Source organism: Microcaecilia unicolor, chromosome 4 (assembly GCF_901765095.1).
Source record: "Microcaecilia unicolor chromosome 4, aMicUni1.1, whole genome shotgun sequence".
Classification (NCBI taxonomy): Eukaryota; Metazoa; Chordata; class Amphibia; order Gymnophiona; family Siphonopidae; genus Microcaecilia; species Microcaecilia unicolor.
The window spans coordinates 148790103-148807706 of NC_044034.1; the positions used below are offsets into that span (position 1 = coordinate 148790103).

General features: G+C 43.0%; 1 protein-coding gene across 1 annotated transcript in view; it reads right to left on the minus strand.

The window, feature by feature from the left end:
• NAV2 (neuron navigator 2) overlaps positions 1–17604 on the minus strand; it is a 463718-nt gene that overhangs the window by 178287 nt on the left and 267827 nt on the right. Inside the window, 1 exon segment of the mRNA XM_030200720.1 lies at positions 3381–3503. Within this exon segment, the coding sequence (XP_030056580.1) occupies positions 3381–3503 (123 nt within the window).

A 17604-nucleotide genomic window follows, 5' to 3' on the forward strand; every position in this document is an offset into this window, starting at 1 on the left:
AGCTGCTGTTAGTTACAAAGATCCACACACATCTAACTTCCATTGTCATATCAGATGCAACAGGGGGTGAATTAGAACAAGATTGAAACCTGTTTTTGTATTTGGTGCCTGTGTTCAACATACACTCACATATTGCTTTATCTTGCAAAAATTACAGTATGTATCGCTATGATTTCCCACAGGGATTCATGCATATAAATATTCCAAGGATTTCTATATGTGTCCTGAGGACCTCACAGACAGTCGGGTTTCAGATTATGCACAGTAAATATACATGAGACAAATCCACATGCATGTTAACTCAGAATACATAGATTTCTCCCATGCATATTCATCATGGGACAGCCTGAAACCAGCCGGCCTGTGAGGTCCCAGAACAAATTTGAATTAATCTGTAAAATAAATACGTTGAAAAGTGCCCACCTACAGTGTGATGTAACGGCATATTTTCCCTTCACCTATAGGTGGATTTGGATATTTCTGCATGTGGGACTAGTGTAGAGAGACTCAGTCAAGGGCTCTTGGTAGGGTGCAAAGGGTGTGTGAATAACGTGATATATACAAGCTGTATATGTTTATGTCGGTGGGGAAGGTGTACAGGTGAGAGAGGGGGAAGGAATGCAGGGGGCAGAGGTAGGGGACAGTCTATGGTGACAATTCTGTAAAGTGGCGCCTGATAGTTGGCACTACAAAGGAGCACGCTTAGCGTTAATTCGATAGTGGTTTTGGGGTGCATCTAAGCTGTTATAAAATAGGAGAGTAAATCCACGTTGGTGCGCCTAAAGATAAGATGCAATCACTTATGCTATGTCAATGACAGGGTACATTAGCATGGATAAATGTGCCTTGCAATGCACACAACATGCATGCGTCACCAGGCAACACACCCCTGCTCCTCCCACATTAATGTCTTCCTTGCAGTTGTGCACTATGCGACTTAGGCACACTGGGGCCGATATTCAGATCGTGGGAGTTAGACTGGCTAACACCCACGGTCAGTGCTGAGCTTGGATATTCAGTGCCGGGCAGTTTCCAGTGACCAGCATTGACTATCCGGTTTATTTTTGGCTGATTTAAACTGGCCACAGATAGCCCATGTTTTTGTGCAGCCAAATATGGCCACTAAACCAACTTTTAAAATCGGTGGATAGCCGGTTTTATTGGGCAATATAACCGGCTATATGCTGCTAACCGGGGATATTCAGCAGGGGACAGCCGGTTAGTGAATAGCCAGTTATGCACTATTTAACCAGTTAGCAGCCGCTCTGGCCAGTTAAATAGCGCTGAATATTGGGAGGATTGGCACCTAAAACCTATGTATGCAAATTCCAATTAGTGATGTCATTTATATGCATAGGTGAGACTATTTCAGTGGTCTTCATTCATTTTTAAGCTGGGGCCACTTTGGATTCTAATGAGCTGAAGAAGAGCCACCAAATATCTTCCCATGCAGGGCCATGACACTGCTGACCAGTGTGCATCAATGACATTCATCTCCCCTAGCCCACCTTCACACTTCACTGGGGGGTACCTTATGGAGGTGAGCATTTCCAAATGCATTCTCTTTTGTCTATTGTGAAATGTCTTGTCCTTCAAGCATGCGGCTCTTCCCCCCATCCACTTTCCCATTCAGTCCTGAGTCTGGGTAAAGAGGCTGAGAGGCAAAAAAAAAAACACAATAGGGGCCACCCCAGAGGTCTCCAGGGGCTGCCACTGGCCTCCAGGCCTTGCAATGAACACTAGCCTATTCTATAAATTAGTTGCACATAAATGGCCTAAATTTAGGTGCCCCTTATAGAATTGTGCTTCATGTTTTTTTGGGGTGGCACTGTGTGCATGCTGGCAGTCTGTACAGGGGGAAGAAATAAGGGGGTGTACAGTTTCCCCCAAATCTACTCTCTCTTTGCATCTCTCCCTCAATCCTAATGTTCTCTCCTCTTTAACTCTCCAGTCCCCCCACCCTTGCGATGTTCAATTTTCACTCCCTTCTTCCCCTCCACTGCACCTTCCACTTCTCCCCTTCTTGTCCCTGCCCTTGAGGAATTAAATTAATATAATAAATATAAATATATAAATTAATAAATTAAATGAATTGGTACAATCATTAACATTATCCCAGTTTGATTCAGTGGTGTAGGTGGGCCGGGGTGGGCCAGGGCCCACCCACTTAGGGCTCAGGCCCACCCAACAGTAGTGTTAGTGGCAGCTGGTGGAGATCCCAAGCTCTGCCAGCTGAAGACTTTCCCCTGATCGTAACAAAATTCTACTCTCCATAATAACGGCACCTGCGCATGCTCAGTTTTCAGTGCATGCCTGCTGCAGACTGCCAAGGTGGAAAGAAGCATTTTCCTGCCAGCAGAGATATTTTTTTGGTGGTGGGGGGAGAACATTTGGTGCCCACCCACTTCTTACCTAGGCCCACCCAAAATCTGTTGTCTGGCTACGCCCCTGGTTTGATTACTGTAATGCCATATATGCCGGCTGTAAGTTGTACCTGTTGAAAAAACTCCAAACAGCTCAAAACACTGAGGCCAGGTTCATATACAAAATCTCTTGTAAATCTCTTGTTTTGAAAGTGCCTCCCCTTTACTAATCAAATTACACTAGCTTCCCATCAAAGCGAGAATCACCTTCAAATTATATACCTTATCTTTCAAACCCTAAATGGCACAGCTCCAGACTATATGGTACCATTAATAAAGTTACCTCAAAGAAACGCTAAATATGAGGCAAGAAACTATCTCAGACTACGCTTCCCAAATTGCAAAAAAGTGATCTACAAAACTGTCCAATCAGCAGACTTCACTTACTTAGGAACCAAATGGTGCAACTCCTTACCACCCAAAATAAGAAATATGCAGGAATATACTAGGTTCCACAAAATCCTCAAATCGTTCCTATTCAAACCCTCAAAAGGAACAGCCATATCTCAAACAACTAATTATTACTTGAATTGGTTATCACTCTATTTACCATTAACCTTCTCTTTGCTTCATGTACAATTTCTCTTTCATAATAGATTTTCCAAATGTTAAACATCCATAGTGATCCCAGTTTATTTATGATACTATATTGTAAAATTCGATTCTTACAACAAATTACTTTCTTACGCATTATTCTTTGTTATGTATCCTATAATGAACTCAAACTTGTTTGGGATAATGTGGGATATAAATGTCACAAATAAATAAATAAATAAATATGCTTCTAGAATCACTGTGGTAAGTAGTCTACCAAACACAATTCATCTTCCTGTGCCCTAATTGGGCAGCAATGTTTCAACCCATCTTGGACACCGTTTTTTAAACATACAAAATTAACAACAGCCACACAGCCTAAAGCACGCAAAACAAAAGTTACTGTTCTCCATGCTAGCCCACCTGTCAGCATCTCCTAGCCCCAGCGAGGTGTTGCGCTGCAAGGTCTCCCGCACTGCTGCCATCCCGTCGGGGAGTCGATTCAGTCTTCGTGTGTAAAGTCCCAAGCCTCCATCCGTCATGTACCTTTCAATAAAGCAGGACAGTTAGTGGCAATAAATACTCAGAACTTATCTACACATTTTCATATGCACACTGTACATAAATATACAGAAACAACAAGTAGGTTGGCAACAATGAAATTAGAACAAGATGTAATATTAACACAACTGTGTGTACATAAACAGAAAAAAAACAACACACACATCACAAAGGAATTCAAATATATTGTTCTGTCATCAAGAACATTTCTGCTCCTTGAATCAGTATTATGAAATAAGAATTTCAACACATTATCTCCTCCCAGCCCTCCAGCCATCCACATTCATTGGGTCACTAGAACAGGAGTGTGATCTGCACAGGAGTTTCTGCAGGGAGAATGATCACCGCTTTCATTATCTGCTCATGACTGGCTTGAGGGACCAAAGGGGCAGATACATGAAAACTTCTCAGGGTCAGACAATGCAGCCTTGACTGTAGTCTCAATTGTGTAACCACTAAACCAGCCTGTCCTCCACTCCCACCCACTGGAATCTAAATTATCAGCAACACAAACAGGGAGGAGGGTGTCAGATTCCTTAAGACCTGAAGACATTTTGGGGAAATGGGCATTTGTTCCAGTGGGATAGGCTCCACCTTAACCAACGTGAAACACAGCTGCCGGTGCTAAGAATCAAAAAAGGAGATAAAGCATCTTCAGACACAAAAATATGCAAAAATAGTTAAAACACGAGAAAGTCTATGAAGAACTGCAGAAAGACTTTGCCAGGCTGGACAACTGACCATTCCGATGGCAGATGAGTGGACAAATGCAAAGTGATGCACATAAGGGAAAAGTAATCTAATACAATGCAGGGTTCCATATTATTTATTTATTTATTTATTTGTTACATTTGTATCCCACATTTTTCCACCTATTTGCAGGCTCAATGTGACTTACATTGTATCGTGAAGGTGTTTGCCAACTCCGGTAGAAAAACAAATACAAAGTGAAGTTATAATCGAATAAGGTTCATATGTTACAGACACATTGGGAATTGTAGAGAAGGAGAGTTATATACCAGCTTATTTTCGAAACAGAAAGACGCCCATCTTTCGACCCAAAGAGAGAGACGGGCGCCCAAATCGGTATAATCGAAAGCCGATTTTGGGCGCCTCCTACTGCAGTCTGTCGCGGGAACGAACAAAGTTGACGGGGGCGTGTTGAAGGTGGGACTGGGGCGTGTTTATCGGCCGAAGAGAGATGGGCGCGCTCGGCCGATAATGGAAAAAAGGGCGGAAAAAGTGACAGTTTGGGCCGCTTTTTTGGACCCTTTTTTTTTTCACGAACAAGTCCCCCAAAAGTGCCCTAAATGACTAGATGACCACCGGAGGGAATTGGGGATGACCACCCCTGACTCCCCCAGTGGTCACTAACCCCCTCCCACCAAAAAAAACCCAACTTTAACAACTTTTTTTTCCCAGCCTGTATGCCAGCCTCAAATGTCATACCCAGCTCCATCACAGCAGTATGCAGGTCCCTGGAGCAGTTGTTAGTGGGTGCAGTGCACTTCAGGCAGGCGGACCCAGGCCCATCCCCCCCTACCTGTTACACTTGTACTGGTAAATGGGAGCCCTCCAAACCGCCCCCAAAACCCACTGTACCCACATCGAGGTGCCCCCCTTCAGCCATAAGTGCTATGGTAATGGTGTAGAGTTGTGGTCAGTGGGTTTTGGGGGGGATTTGGGGGGCTCAGCACCCAAGGTAAGGGAGCTATGTACCTGGGAGCTATTTTTTTTTTTAATTTTTAGAAGTGCCCCCTAGGGTGCCCGGTTGGTGTCCTGGCATGTGAGGGGGACCAGTGCACTATGAATCCTGGCCCCTCCCATGACCAAATGCCTTGCAGTTGTTTGTTTTTGAGCTGGGCGCCTTCGGTTTCCATTATCGCTGAAAACCGATACCGTCCAGCTCAAATCTGCCCAAATCCGATGCATTTGCCTGGCACCAACCGTATTATCGAAACAAACGATGGACGCCCATCTTTTTCGAAAATACGGTCTGTCCCGCCCCTTCGCTTATCTGTCCTCAGAGATAGTTGCCCATGGAGATGGGTGTTCGCGTTTGATTATGCCCCTCATAGTGTTCATTACGAGCTTTAGTTACATTGTGAGCAAAAAATGTGTGCACTATTTCCCAGATTCTATATAGTTCCTTATGACCTTGGGCAAGCATTTTAACCCTCCATTGCCCCAGGTACCAAAACTTAGATTGTGAGCCCTCTAGGGACAGAGAAAGTACCTGCATATAATGTGTACAGGGCTGCATATGTCTAGTAGTGCTATAGAAATGATTACTAGTACTACTACTACTACTTGACATTTCTAAAGCGCTACTAGGGTTACGCAGCGCTGTACAATTTCAACATAGAAGGACAGTCCCTGCTCAAAGGAGCTTACAATCTAAAGGACAAATGTACAGTCAGTCAAATAGGGGCAGTCTAGATTTCCTGAAAGGTATAAAGGTTAGGTGCTGAAAGCAACATTGAAGAGGTAGGCTTTGAGCAAGGATTTGAAGATGGGTAGGGAGGGGGCTTGGCATAAGGGCTCAGGAAGTTTATTCCAAGCATAGGGTGAGGCGAGGCAGAATGAGCGGAGCCTGGAGTTGGCGGTGGTGGAGAAGGGTACTTAGAGGAGGGATTTGTCCTGTGAGTGGAGGTTACGGGCGGGAACGTAAGGGGAAATGAGGGTAGAGAGGTAATGAGGGGCTGCAGACTGAGTGCATTTGTAGGTAAGAAGGAGAAGCTTGAACTGTATGCGGTATCTGATTGGAAGCCAGTGAAGTGACCTGAGAAGAGGGGTGATATGAGTATATCGGTTCAGGCGGAATATAAGACGTGCAGCAGAGTTCTGAACAGATTGAAGAGGGGATAGATGGCGCTAAGTGGGAGGCCTGTAAGGAGCAGGTTGCAGTAGTCAAGGCGAGAGGTAATGAGAGCGTGGACGAGAGTACGGGTGGTGTGCTCAGAGAGGAAATGGCGAATTTTGCTGATGTTAAAGAGAAAGAAGCGACAGGTCTTCGCTATCTGCTGGATATGCACAGAGAAGGAGAGGGAGGAGTCGAAGATGACTCCGAGATTGCGGGCAGATGAAATGGGGAGGATGAGGGTGCCATCAACTGAGATAGAGAGTGGAGGAAGAGGAGAAGTGGGTTTTGGTGGAAAGACGATAAGCTCGGTCTTGGACATGTTCAGTTTCAGGTGGCGGTTGGACATCCATGCAGCAATGTCGGATAAGCAGGCCGATACCTTGGCCTGGGTCTCCGCGGTGATGTCTGGTGTGGAGAGATATAGCTGGGTGTCATCAGCATAAAGATGTTACTGGAAACCATGAGATGAGATCAGTGAGCCCAGGGAAGAGGTGTAGATTGAAAAAAGAAGGGGTCCAAGGACAGATCCCTGGGGAACTCCAACAGAGAGCGGGATGGGGGTGGAGGAAGATCCATGAGAGTGTACTCTGAAGGTGCGGTGGGAGAGATAGGAGGAGAACCAGGAGAGGACAGAACCCTGGAACCCAAATGAGGACAGTGTGGCAAGAAGTAAATCTACTAGTAGTAGTGCTAGCATGGGCAGGTCAACACCCAGGAAAAGAACCTTGGAATTATTGTGGACAACACCTTGAAATCCACGGTTCAGCATAAGATGGTGGTCAAAAAAGTAAACAGAATGTTAGGAATTCTTTTGGAAAGGAATGGAGAATAAAATAGTGGAATTCAAGAATGCGTGGGATAAAAATAGAGGAACAAAAAGGATGGATTCCAATTAAAGCAAAATTAACTGGAGTAAGCATGGATGGCAGCTTCAGATGTTGGGAAATAAGACCAATGCAGGGCAGAATTCTACGGTCTGAGTCCTGTAAAAGACAAAAAGAAATCAGGATCAAGGTTGGAGTGGGTTGCGGCAATTCCAGTAGTTGGCAAGTAGGACCAGTGCTGGGCAGACAGCTACAGTCTGTGCCCCAAACTTGGCAGTGAGAGACAAAGACAGGGGCTCATTTTCAAAGCACTTAGACTTATAAAGTTCCATAGCTTACTATATAACTTTGTAGGTCTAAGTGCTTTGAAAATACACCTCTAGGTATACCAGTGTTACCTGTGGAATCTGTGCAGAGTGCCAGATTGAACTCTGGCCACCTTGTTGGGCAGATTGGATGACTGTCAGGTCTTTATCTGCCGACATTTACTATGTAAAATGGAGAATATTTATTATTTATTTATTTTAGATCATTTATACCCCACTTTTTGCCACGTAACGCAGCCCTAAAGTGGCTTACAATGAACTAAGGAAAAGAATTACAATGACAGTTGAAGGCAAAAGGGAAGGGAATATAAACACAAAATGTTAAGCAAATGAGCAGCAGGTAGGGAAAAGAACACAAAAAGAAAAGAAAGGAAAGAAAAATAGGACAGAATCAGATCTTGACTCGCCGAGACACAGAAGATCAGATCTTGTGGGAGGCCACATCTTAAATAATGTTAGCAGTTCTTTATCACCCCATCTCAAAAATGATATATCAGAACTGGAAAAAATAGAGAAGAGGTGCCCTTCAAGGAACTTGAGCTTACTCCTTGATAAATGTGGTATCATCATTTAACTATCAAAGAAATCTATCCAGTCGACACTCAAAACGATTTAACCAGCCAAAAATGGCCACTGATCAGTTAAATCCCTGGTTCGGGCCTATCCGCTAATTTTCATCAGCACCTCACCGGTTATTGCCTAAGTGAAGGCCAGCTATGTTGGGGGCATTCCAGGGGCACTTGGCTGATTAAATGCCGATATACAGCACTTAACCGACCAGGGTAACAACATAAAACACAGTCCTATCTTTATGCGGCAACCTATGGCCGATTACGTTCTGTATATAGTGGAATTAGAAAAGGTACAGAGAAGGGCGATGAAAATGAAAAAGGGGATGGGACGACTTCCCTATGAGGAAAGGCTGAAGCGGCTAGAGCTCTTCAGCTTGGAGAAGAGACAGCTGAGGGGAGATATGATAGAGGTCTCTAAAATAATGAGTGGAGTGGAACAGTAGATGTAAATTGCTTGTTTACTCTTTCCAAAAATACTAGGACTGGGGGCACGCAATGAAGCTACAAAGTAGTAAATTTAAAACAAATCGGAGAAAATATTTCTTCACTTAATGTGTAATTAAACTCTGGAATTCGTTGCCAGAAGATGTGGTAAAAGCAGTTAGCTTAGCGGGGTTTAAAAAAAGGTTTGGATAACTTCCTAAAAGAAAAGTCCGTAAGCCATTATTAAGATAAACTTGGGGAAAATACACTGCTTATTTCTAGGATACTGTCAAAAGTTGTTGGCTACACTCTGCTCTCTTGACAAATAGCCCAAACAGTCCAATGGTAGCTGAGAATTATAGACGAGTCAGCTTTATAGATTAACTATGCGGGGTGGAGTCTCATACAACTAACTTGGCTGTTTTTATTTCACTCTCCGGTGAATCCTTGCTCGTGTAGTATTTATAATCATAGACTCGTCCCCCACCTACCTCTCACTATTTTGCCCATTTATCTTATATTGCTCTCTAAATTGATTCATGAACATATATCTGGTTGTAACTCCTTGGTATCTTTTTACTAAGCACACAGCACTTATCTGTACTTTTGGTGAGCTCACGTGACAACAAGCAGCCTGCTTGTCCTCGGAGAACAAATTATCTCTTTATATTTCTCTTACTGATCTTTAACACAGAGTTATAACAACATTTACAAAAATAACTGCAGGAAAAATTATACACAGAACTGAATTTTTTATCCGATTCTCTTTCAGTGCTGACTTTTTTAAAGCCATTTATGTACTAAGGTGTGAAAGGTTTGTGCCTAATGCACAAGAAGTGCAAATGTTGAGTCACATCAGCTGCAAAATGTCTGCAGTAACTGTTGGGAACATTGTCAGAGCTTTTGGGAAGGCCACTGTGCATTAACACATGCTGACAGCACAGCGGATAGAGCAGAATGCAGTTAGCTACTCTAGAGATGTAGTTAACTACCGCACATGATCTTCTGCATTAGTAGTTAATGCGCAACTACAACCTTCATATTACCTGCATGGTGCAGTCCCTGCCCCTTACCGGTGATTTCCATGTTAGCTGTTTAATGCAGCACTTAGCATGCTAAGGCGGGACGTTATCCTCATGGGCTACTGTTAAGAGGTGTTATTTTACTGTTAACCCTAATTATTAGTAACTAGATGAAATTTAATGCGGACAAATGCAAAGTGATGCACATTGCAAAGAATAATCCGTATCATAGTTACCTGATGCTAGGGTCCACCTTGGAGGTAAGCACCCAAGAAAAAGATCTCGGTGTTGTTCTAGACAATACATCAAAATCTTCTGCCCAGTGTGTGACAGGAGCCAAAAAAGCAAACAGGATGCTAGGAATTATTAGGAAAGGGATAGTAAATAAGACCGAGAATACTATAATGCATCTGTATTGCTCCACAGTGCGACCTCACCTTGAGTACTGCATTCAGTTCTGGTCACAGTATCTCAAAACAGATATAGCGGAATTAGAAAATGTTCAAAGAAGCGTGATCAAAATGATAGAGGGGGTGGAACTCTTCTTATATGAGGAAAGGCTAAAAAGGTTAGGGCTCTTCAGCTTGGAAAAGAGACAGCTGAAGGGAGATATGAAAGAAGTCTACAAAATCATGAGCGGTGTATAACAAGTAGAAGCGAATCGCTTCTACTTTTTCAAAAAGTACAAAGTCTTGGGGACACGCAATAAAATTTCACGGAAACACTTTTAAAACAAAGAGGAAATATTTTTTCACTCAACGAATAGTTACGATATGGAACTCTTTGCTGGAGTAAGTAGTAAAAGCAGTTAGCGTATCTGGGTTTTAAAAAGATTTGGACAAGTTCCTGGAAGAAAAGTCCATAGTCTGTTATAGAGACAAACATGGGGAAGCCATTGCTTGCCCTGGGATTGGTAGCATGGAATGATGCTACTATTTGGGTTTCTGCCAGGTACTTGTGACCTGGATAGGCCACTGTTGGAAACAGGATACTGGGATAGATGGATCATTGGTCTCACCCACTATGGCTATTCTTATGTTCTTATTGGACCTTTGCTAAAATAACATGAGTTAGCGGTAAAATAACACATCTTATTTATTTTTATTTTATTTATTTATTAGGATTTATTTACCGCCTTTCTGAAGGAATTCACTCAAGGCGGTGTACAGTAAGAATAGATCAAACATGAGCAATAGGCAATTACAGCAGTAAAAATATTCAAGTAACAATACAAAATATGGCATGGTATACTACTTGCAATGACAACACAATACGTAATAGATCATTATAATTGGTAGTGAAGGGTAAGGCAAAGTTGTAACATATAGATGAGTAAGAAAGTAGGAAGAATTTGAAAGTAAGGTGACTGAAGAAAGTTGCACATGAGGTTAGAGAGATGGTTAAATATTATCTCAGTTAGGCTAGGAGTGGATAGACATGTCCCGCTGCAGTATGTGCAGCCCAAGTCAATCCTTGTGTGTGTGAGTGAGACTAACAAGTTAGTTACTTCTTCCATTAAAGGCTTGGTTGAAGAGCCAAGCTTTCACCTGCTTCCTGAAGTAGAGATAGTCTTGTGTTAAGCAGAGCCTTTCAGGCAATGCATTCCACAGTGTGGGGGCTACTCCAGAGAAGGCTCGCATGCGGGTATCACATCGTGTAATCTTTTTTTTTTTTAATCATCTTTATTAAAGGTAACAAGTGGAGCAGAGATAAATGCTGCATCGTCAAGTACAACAAAAAGAAACAACATCTTGTAAAACATACAGCGAACCTGTGCATGAAATCTTGATAAACAACTTTTTTTTTTGCTTTTCTTTGTTACATTTTTTTTCTAGATTATATTTGTTTCCCCCCTCTCTTGTTGTCCCTCCCCCTCCCAACCCTTATTATCCCCCCCCCCCCTCCCTTACCCCCCTCCATAAGTTCAAGAGTCTGCTTCGGGCAACTGGAGTAAGTGTGTCCCAAAATGGAGACCAGGTCGCACAAAATACACATCATGTAATCTTAACAGTAGTCCACATTGATAACTTCCCCCCTTAGTGTGAAGAGTTTCAGTCTCTGGTATTGTGATGACATAATGCCTCATTCCACCAATGCCTAACAGCCAACTTCATCAATGATGTCACAATGGCTTGATTGCCCTATACTTGGTTCACTTTTATTATATATAGCAGTTATTTCGATTTTTAGAGATATTTCTTTCTTCTTTAATTAAGTGGGGAAGTTATCAATGTGGGCTACTATTAAGACGTGTTATTTTACTGTTAACTCCAGTTATTCGTAGCTAGGTCTCATCACATAAAATGTGATGCACGAGTTAGCAGTAACATAAAATGTCTTTAACAGTAGCCCACATTGGTATCTACAAACTTAATAGTTAGCACGCTGCATGAACTGTTACTGCAGCACTGCATATAGAAACAGAGAAAAATGTAGGCAGATAAAGACTATCAGGCTTATTTTTGAAAAAGAAGGGCGCCCATCTTTCGACACAAATTGGGAGATGGGCGTCCTTCTCCCAGGGTCGCCCAAATTGGCATAATCGAAAGCCGATTTTGGGCGTCCTCAACTGCTTTCCATTGCAGGGACAACCAAAGTTCATGGAGGGCATGTTGGAAGCATAGCGAAGGCAGGACTGGGGCGTGCCTAACACATGGGCATCCTCGACCGATAATGGAAAAAAGAAGGGCGTCCCTGACGAGTACTTGGGCGACTTACCTGGTCCATTTTTTCTTGCGACCAAGCCTCAAAAAGGTGCCCAAACTGACCAGATGACAATCGGAGGAGATCGGGGATGACCTCCCCTTACTCTCCCTGTGGTCACTAACCCCCTCCCACTCTAAAAAAAACTTTAAAAATATTTTGTGCCAGCTTCTGTGCCAGCCTGAAATGTCATACCCAACTCCCTGACAGCAGTATGCAGGTCCCTGGAGTAATTTTAGTGGGTGCAGTTCACTTCAGGCAGGCGGACCCAGGCCCATCCCCCCTACCTGTTACACTTGTGGTGGTAAATGTGAGCCCTTCAAAATCCACCAGAAACCCACTGTACCCACATGTAGGTGCCTCCCTTCACCTCTTAGGGCTATGGTAGTGTTGTACAGTTGTGGGTAGTGGGTTTGGGGGGGGGGGGGTTGGGGGGCTCAGCACCCAAGGTAAGGGAGCTGTGCACCTGGGAGTAATTTCTGAAGTCCACTGCTTTGCCCCCTGGGGTGGCCCGCTTGGTGTCCTGGCATGTCAGGGGGACCAGTGCACTACGAATGCTGGCTCCTCCAACGACCAAATGGCTTGGATTTGGTTGTTTCTGAGATGGGCGTCCTCGGTTTCCATTATCGCCGAAAATCAGGGACAACCATCTCTAAGGTCGACCTAAATTTCTCGATTTGGGCGTCCCCGACCGTATTATCGAAATGAAAGATGGATGCCCATCTTATTTCGATAATACGGGTTTTCCCGCCCCTTCGCCGGGACGTCCTGCGAGGACATCCTCAGGAAAACTTGGGCGCCCCTTTCGATTATGCCCCTCTATATAGCCTATCCAGTCTGCCCATCCATGCCATCTACTCTCCCTATCACTGTTAGGGCATATCAATTCCTGCAATAAACAGCTAACACAGCTTAGCAAACAGGCTCCTAAGCGATAATTTTATAACAGAGCACCAAGGCAAGAAGACCAGAAAGGCACTATTTTAATCTTATTTTAAAAAGGCAACATGTACCTTCATAAAAGCCTCTCACAAACTAGCCCCCTTCCCAGTCTGCAAACACCCATGTACAAATTTACACCTATTCTTAAAAGGGTGTAAATCTGTGCATGTACTTTGCATGTGTATCCACATATTTTATACAAAATATACTTGTACATCCACTCTGCCTCCACTCTGCTCAAATCATGACCCTGGGAATAGGTACACTATTGCAATCAGTTTACTGAAGAACGTGCATAGCCATAGAATTTTATAAATCCCCTTTCGGCATGTAGAAAAGCCTTTATAGACAGAAAAGGCGTCATAAAATTATCCCCCTTAGGCATGACAGAGTTCTTGCATTTACATTTAGAATTATGGAATACCTCAGAACTGAGAACAACTAAGAAGCAACGGTTTCTTTCTCAATATTGTGTTTGACTGTTTTAACAGTTTTTACAATCAAAAGTTAAAAAAAAGTTACCTGGGTTATAGTAATTTCTTGCTGTGCATTTTAGCAGCTTAAAAATGCACATAGCCCAGTGCTGTGGATTCCTTGAATGCCTTGTCTTGTTCTTGAATGTCTGGTCACTTAACTCTTCAGGAAAACAACAGCATCCCAATTTGTTGAGGATTTTTTTCATACATCTAAACTGTCATCTTCTGCTTCAGAAGAACACATTCCATCCATTTTCATAACCACAAGACAAATTTCCTGGTTATAAGTCTGTTTTCTTTCCTACCATGAAACAATCGGCCCCAGTGTAACCACTGTACTTCCAAGCTTACGCATCGGCAAGCGTGCAACACCGCTTCATCAGCCCCATCGCTGCATTCTGCACTAACTCATTGACAATGTCGCTGGTTACAAGACTCAACCAGCTGTGAAGCCAGACTCAATTATTTGGTTCACATGAGACTGAAAGAATCAGCCTGCAATAGACTTCCATGAGCTATGTGGGCCTGCCCAAGAACAACAGAAAAAGATTCCCCCGGAGAGTATTACAAAGAGGTTGCTAGGCTAGGGAAGCAGAGGGCATGGCTATTCTCACTGAGGCTCTGTCCGTGGGGGCATGATACAATCCTCTTTAATAAATTACACAAACAAGGAAGACCGGAAAAAACGTGCTAGTCTGTGACATGAAGAAACATGAACCACTCATGTTGATGATTCCAGATGGAGCATTTTCTGAATAGTTACATATTTAACTCCCAATACCTATAAGCTCTTTCCTCTCCCCCCCCCCCCCCCCCCTCCCTTGGGTCGTATGCATGTTGCAACCTAAAAAGAATTTTGGACATGACTTCTGAGACCCGATCAGTCTTCTTTTGTCAAATCCATTTCATCAAAAAATCAAGTAAGGTAACCCCCGCACACATCTGTTCTTTGCTAAGCACTTTTTAAAAAAATCTGCATTCATTGTACAGTTCAATTAGAAGGGAAAGGAAGCTAACGTAGTGAGGTCTAGTTATTATGTGAAGTACCCTTAATAGCAGTATATGGAAATGAGAGATAGAAATATAGAAACATGATGGCAAATAAAGACCATATGGCCTACCCAGTCTGCCCATTCCACCAACTACTAAGAAAACTCTTGAGAGCATGAGACCAGCTGGACGTTCCTGTACCACATGGCTCAAAATTAGAGAGAGCCAGACTATGCGCTGGGGAGTGTAGGACAACCCTTTTTCATCAATGTTGGCAGAAGTAGTTGCAGACAAGAAGATGAAAGCGAATAGGTGGCAAGATGGAGTTTGGAAGCTGAACCAAACTTGTTTGTTGCCTTGGGGTGATGGATGGATAGATGGTTATATGAATGGGGGAGGGGGTATATGAGAGACAGACTGGTTGATGACTGAGGCAGAAGGGGTATAAGAGACAGAATCTGAGTGAAGACTAGTTGCACGTTGGTGGGGCATGAGAAAGAGTTAGGGGGTGGGAAGATGAGAGAAACTGGGTTATGACTGAGGTGGGTAAACGCTGGAGAGTGAGACTGCTGAGGACCCAGGCCACTGTTATATGTGAATTTAAGCAAGGGGGGACTTTTCTCTCTGTTTCACCTATCAAAGGGGTGTCTATCATGATAGCAAGTTTTAGAAAGGGAGAGTGCTGGCTTTTGTCAGTGATGAGCATAGTACATTAAGGGCCTGCTTTACTCAACTTTCTTTAACTCTATGGATACAGAAGAGAAAAACAACATTAGTATCAGTTTCTAAAAGAGCTTCTGGAGACCCCAAGGGGAAACTCCCTCCCCTCAACTCTTGAACCTCAATGGATGCTGGGGTGCAGGGGAAGGAAAAGTGAGAGAGATCTCAGATGTTGGATCCTAAGTTTTGGGGCCAGCTCCTAGATTAAAAAAAAAAAAAAAGAAGTGTCGAGTCCTACCCTAACATATCTAAGAAAGTCTTGTCCCCTCCATTATCCCTTGATGGCTATTTTCTCCTCCATATGCATCTTTGCTTTCCTGATTACTTTCGCAGCTTCTCTTACTTTTTATCAATGATAAGCTTTTTTCTATTACCTCTTCAGCTACTTCTTTTGAAAACCATAGCAGCCTCTTTTTCCTATTAATTTTATCTACTTTTCTAACAAATTGCTTTGTTGACCTTACAATATTGCTTTTCAGATTTTCCCACTGCTTTTCAACTTCCCTCCACATAATGGCTACTACCCCGAAGTACTCCCCCATTTTGACCAATAGTTTTCCTGACGTCTAGGACCCCTTGCTTTTGAATGCCTGTTCCTGAATACTGCTCATACTATCTGGTGATCACTAGAACCTAAATGATCACCCACTATATCACCACAAACACTCTCCCAGGTTCTATGTTGTCCCCTCTCATGCAAGTTCCATTATACACTGCTGGAAGAGTTCTCTGTGTAGAGAATCCATGATCTCCTTCCTTCTATATAACAGGTCTGTTGCTGGAGGATGTGGTCAAGGAAACCAACGCAGCAGGATTCAAAAGAGGACTGGACGACTTCCCTGAGGAAAGTCCATAAAAATTATTAGCCAGGCAGACTTGGACAACCATTGTTCATCCCTGGAAATTAGCTAGGGGAAATATACTTCTTGGGATCTGCCGGTTCCTTGTGACCCGTACTGACCACTGTCACGAGACAAGATGCTAAGCGCCATGAAACCTGGTCTGACTCAGCATGGGTTTTATTTTAATGAGCTTCTGTTCTCTAAAAGTCTAAAGACAAAGAAGGTGAATGAATAAAGGATTTGGAGGGATAAGTAGATATTGTATAGGCAAGGAGGAGGAGTCTGCATATAAATGTAAGAACTAGTGGAAAGAAACAGAAAGCGAACCGCAGAACATATTTCTGCAGTTCTGAGGAATATGTTTCCGATTGGCAATGTACTCTCCATTGATTTTTTACATCGACTGAAGAAATAGTAAAAGGGAAATCTATCATAACAGGAATAAATGATGGTCCAATAAGACAGGTGTGCATGCAAAATGCAAAACACTGCAACACAGAAATGCAAGGCTTGGATGCCTGAATGAAATGGCATCACGGGAACTGCTCTAGCCTTGAAGAAAGTATGTCTGAATTTGCAGGATTATCAAGTTAGAAAAGATTCTTATGTTAAACTATTTTTTTCCTAAAGACCACCTGCCTCCCCTGGCCACAGTTTTTGGTGGATTTCTGAAGTTACTATTTAAATATTCATATTTTAAGTATTCACAAGATTGCAGGACTCCTGCAGTTTCAATTACAAAGAGAAGCTGGAAAAGGAAGAGGTAGTGGTAGGTAAGAAGTGCTACTCAACTAATTCCTCTTGATGGTTGAATATGATCCCAAGGGAAGAATGGGTGACGATGCTAGGAAGGTGGTGAAGGGTAAAGAGGAAGGTAAGCCAAGATAGTACCTTTATATAATATGTAAATTGCTTTGATTGTACCACAGAAAGGCAGTATACCAAATGCATGACCCTTACCGTTATAGGGATGTTGGAGGGTGGTGACTGGGAAGGCAATGATGGCAGGATGATGGGGGGCAGGTGGGAGAGGAGGAAAGAAGCTGGGAAAGCGATGGTGTGCCACAATAAAGTGAACCCAGTGCTCTGTCTGCTGTGACCTAATAAAGTTTGGGAATCGCTACTCAAAAGCAAAGATGGCCTGGTATAAGGTTCCAATGAGATAGAATTTGGAACAACAAAAGGAAATAGTTCTTTGTAAAGAGGACGATGAATGCATGGAACGGTCTCCCATGGAGAGGATGAAGACAAAAATAGTAAGAAAATTCAAGAAAGCCAAAGGCAGGTACTGAGGATCCTTGAAGGTTCCTTTGGAGACACTAACCTGAAATAAGCCCCCGGCAAAGGTGTTATTTAGGGTTTTTTTTATAAACAATATTCAAA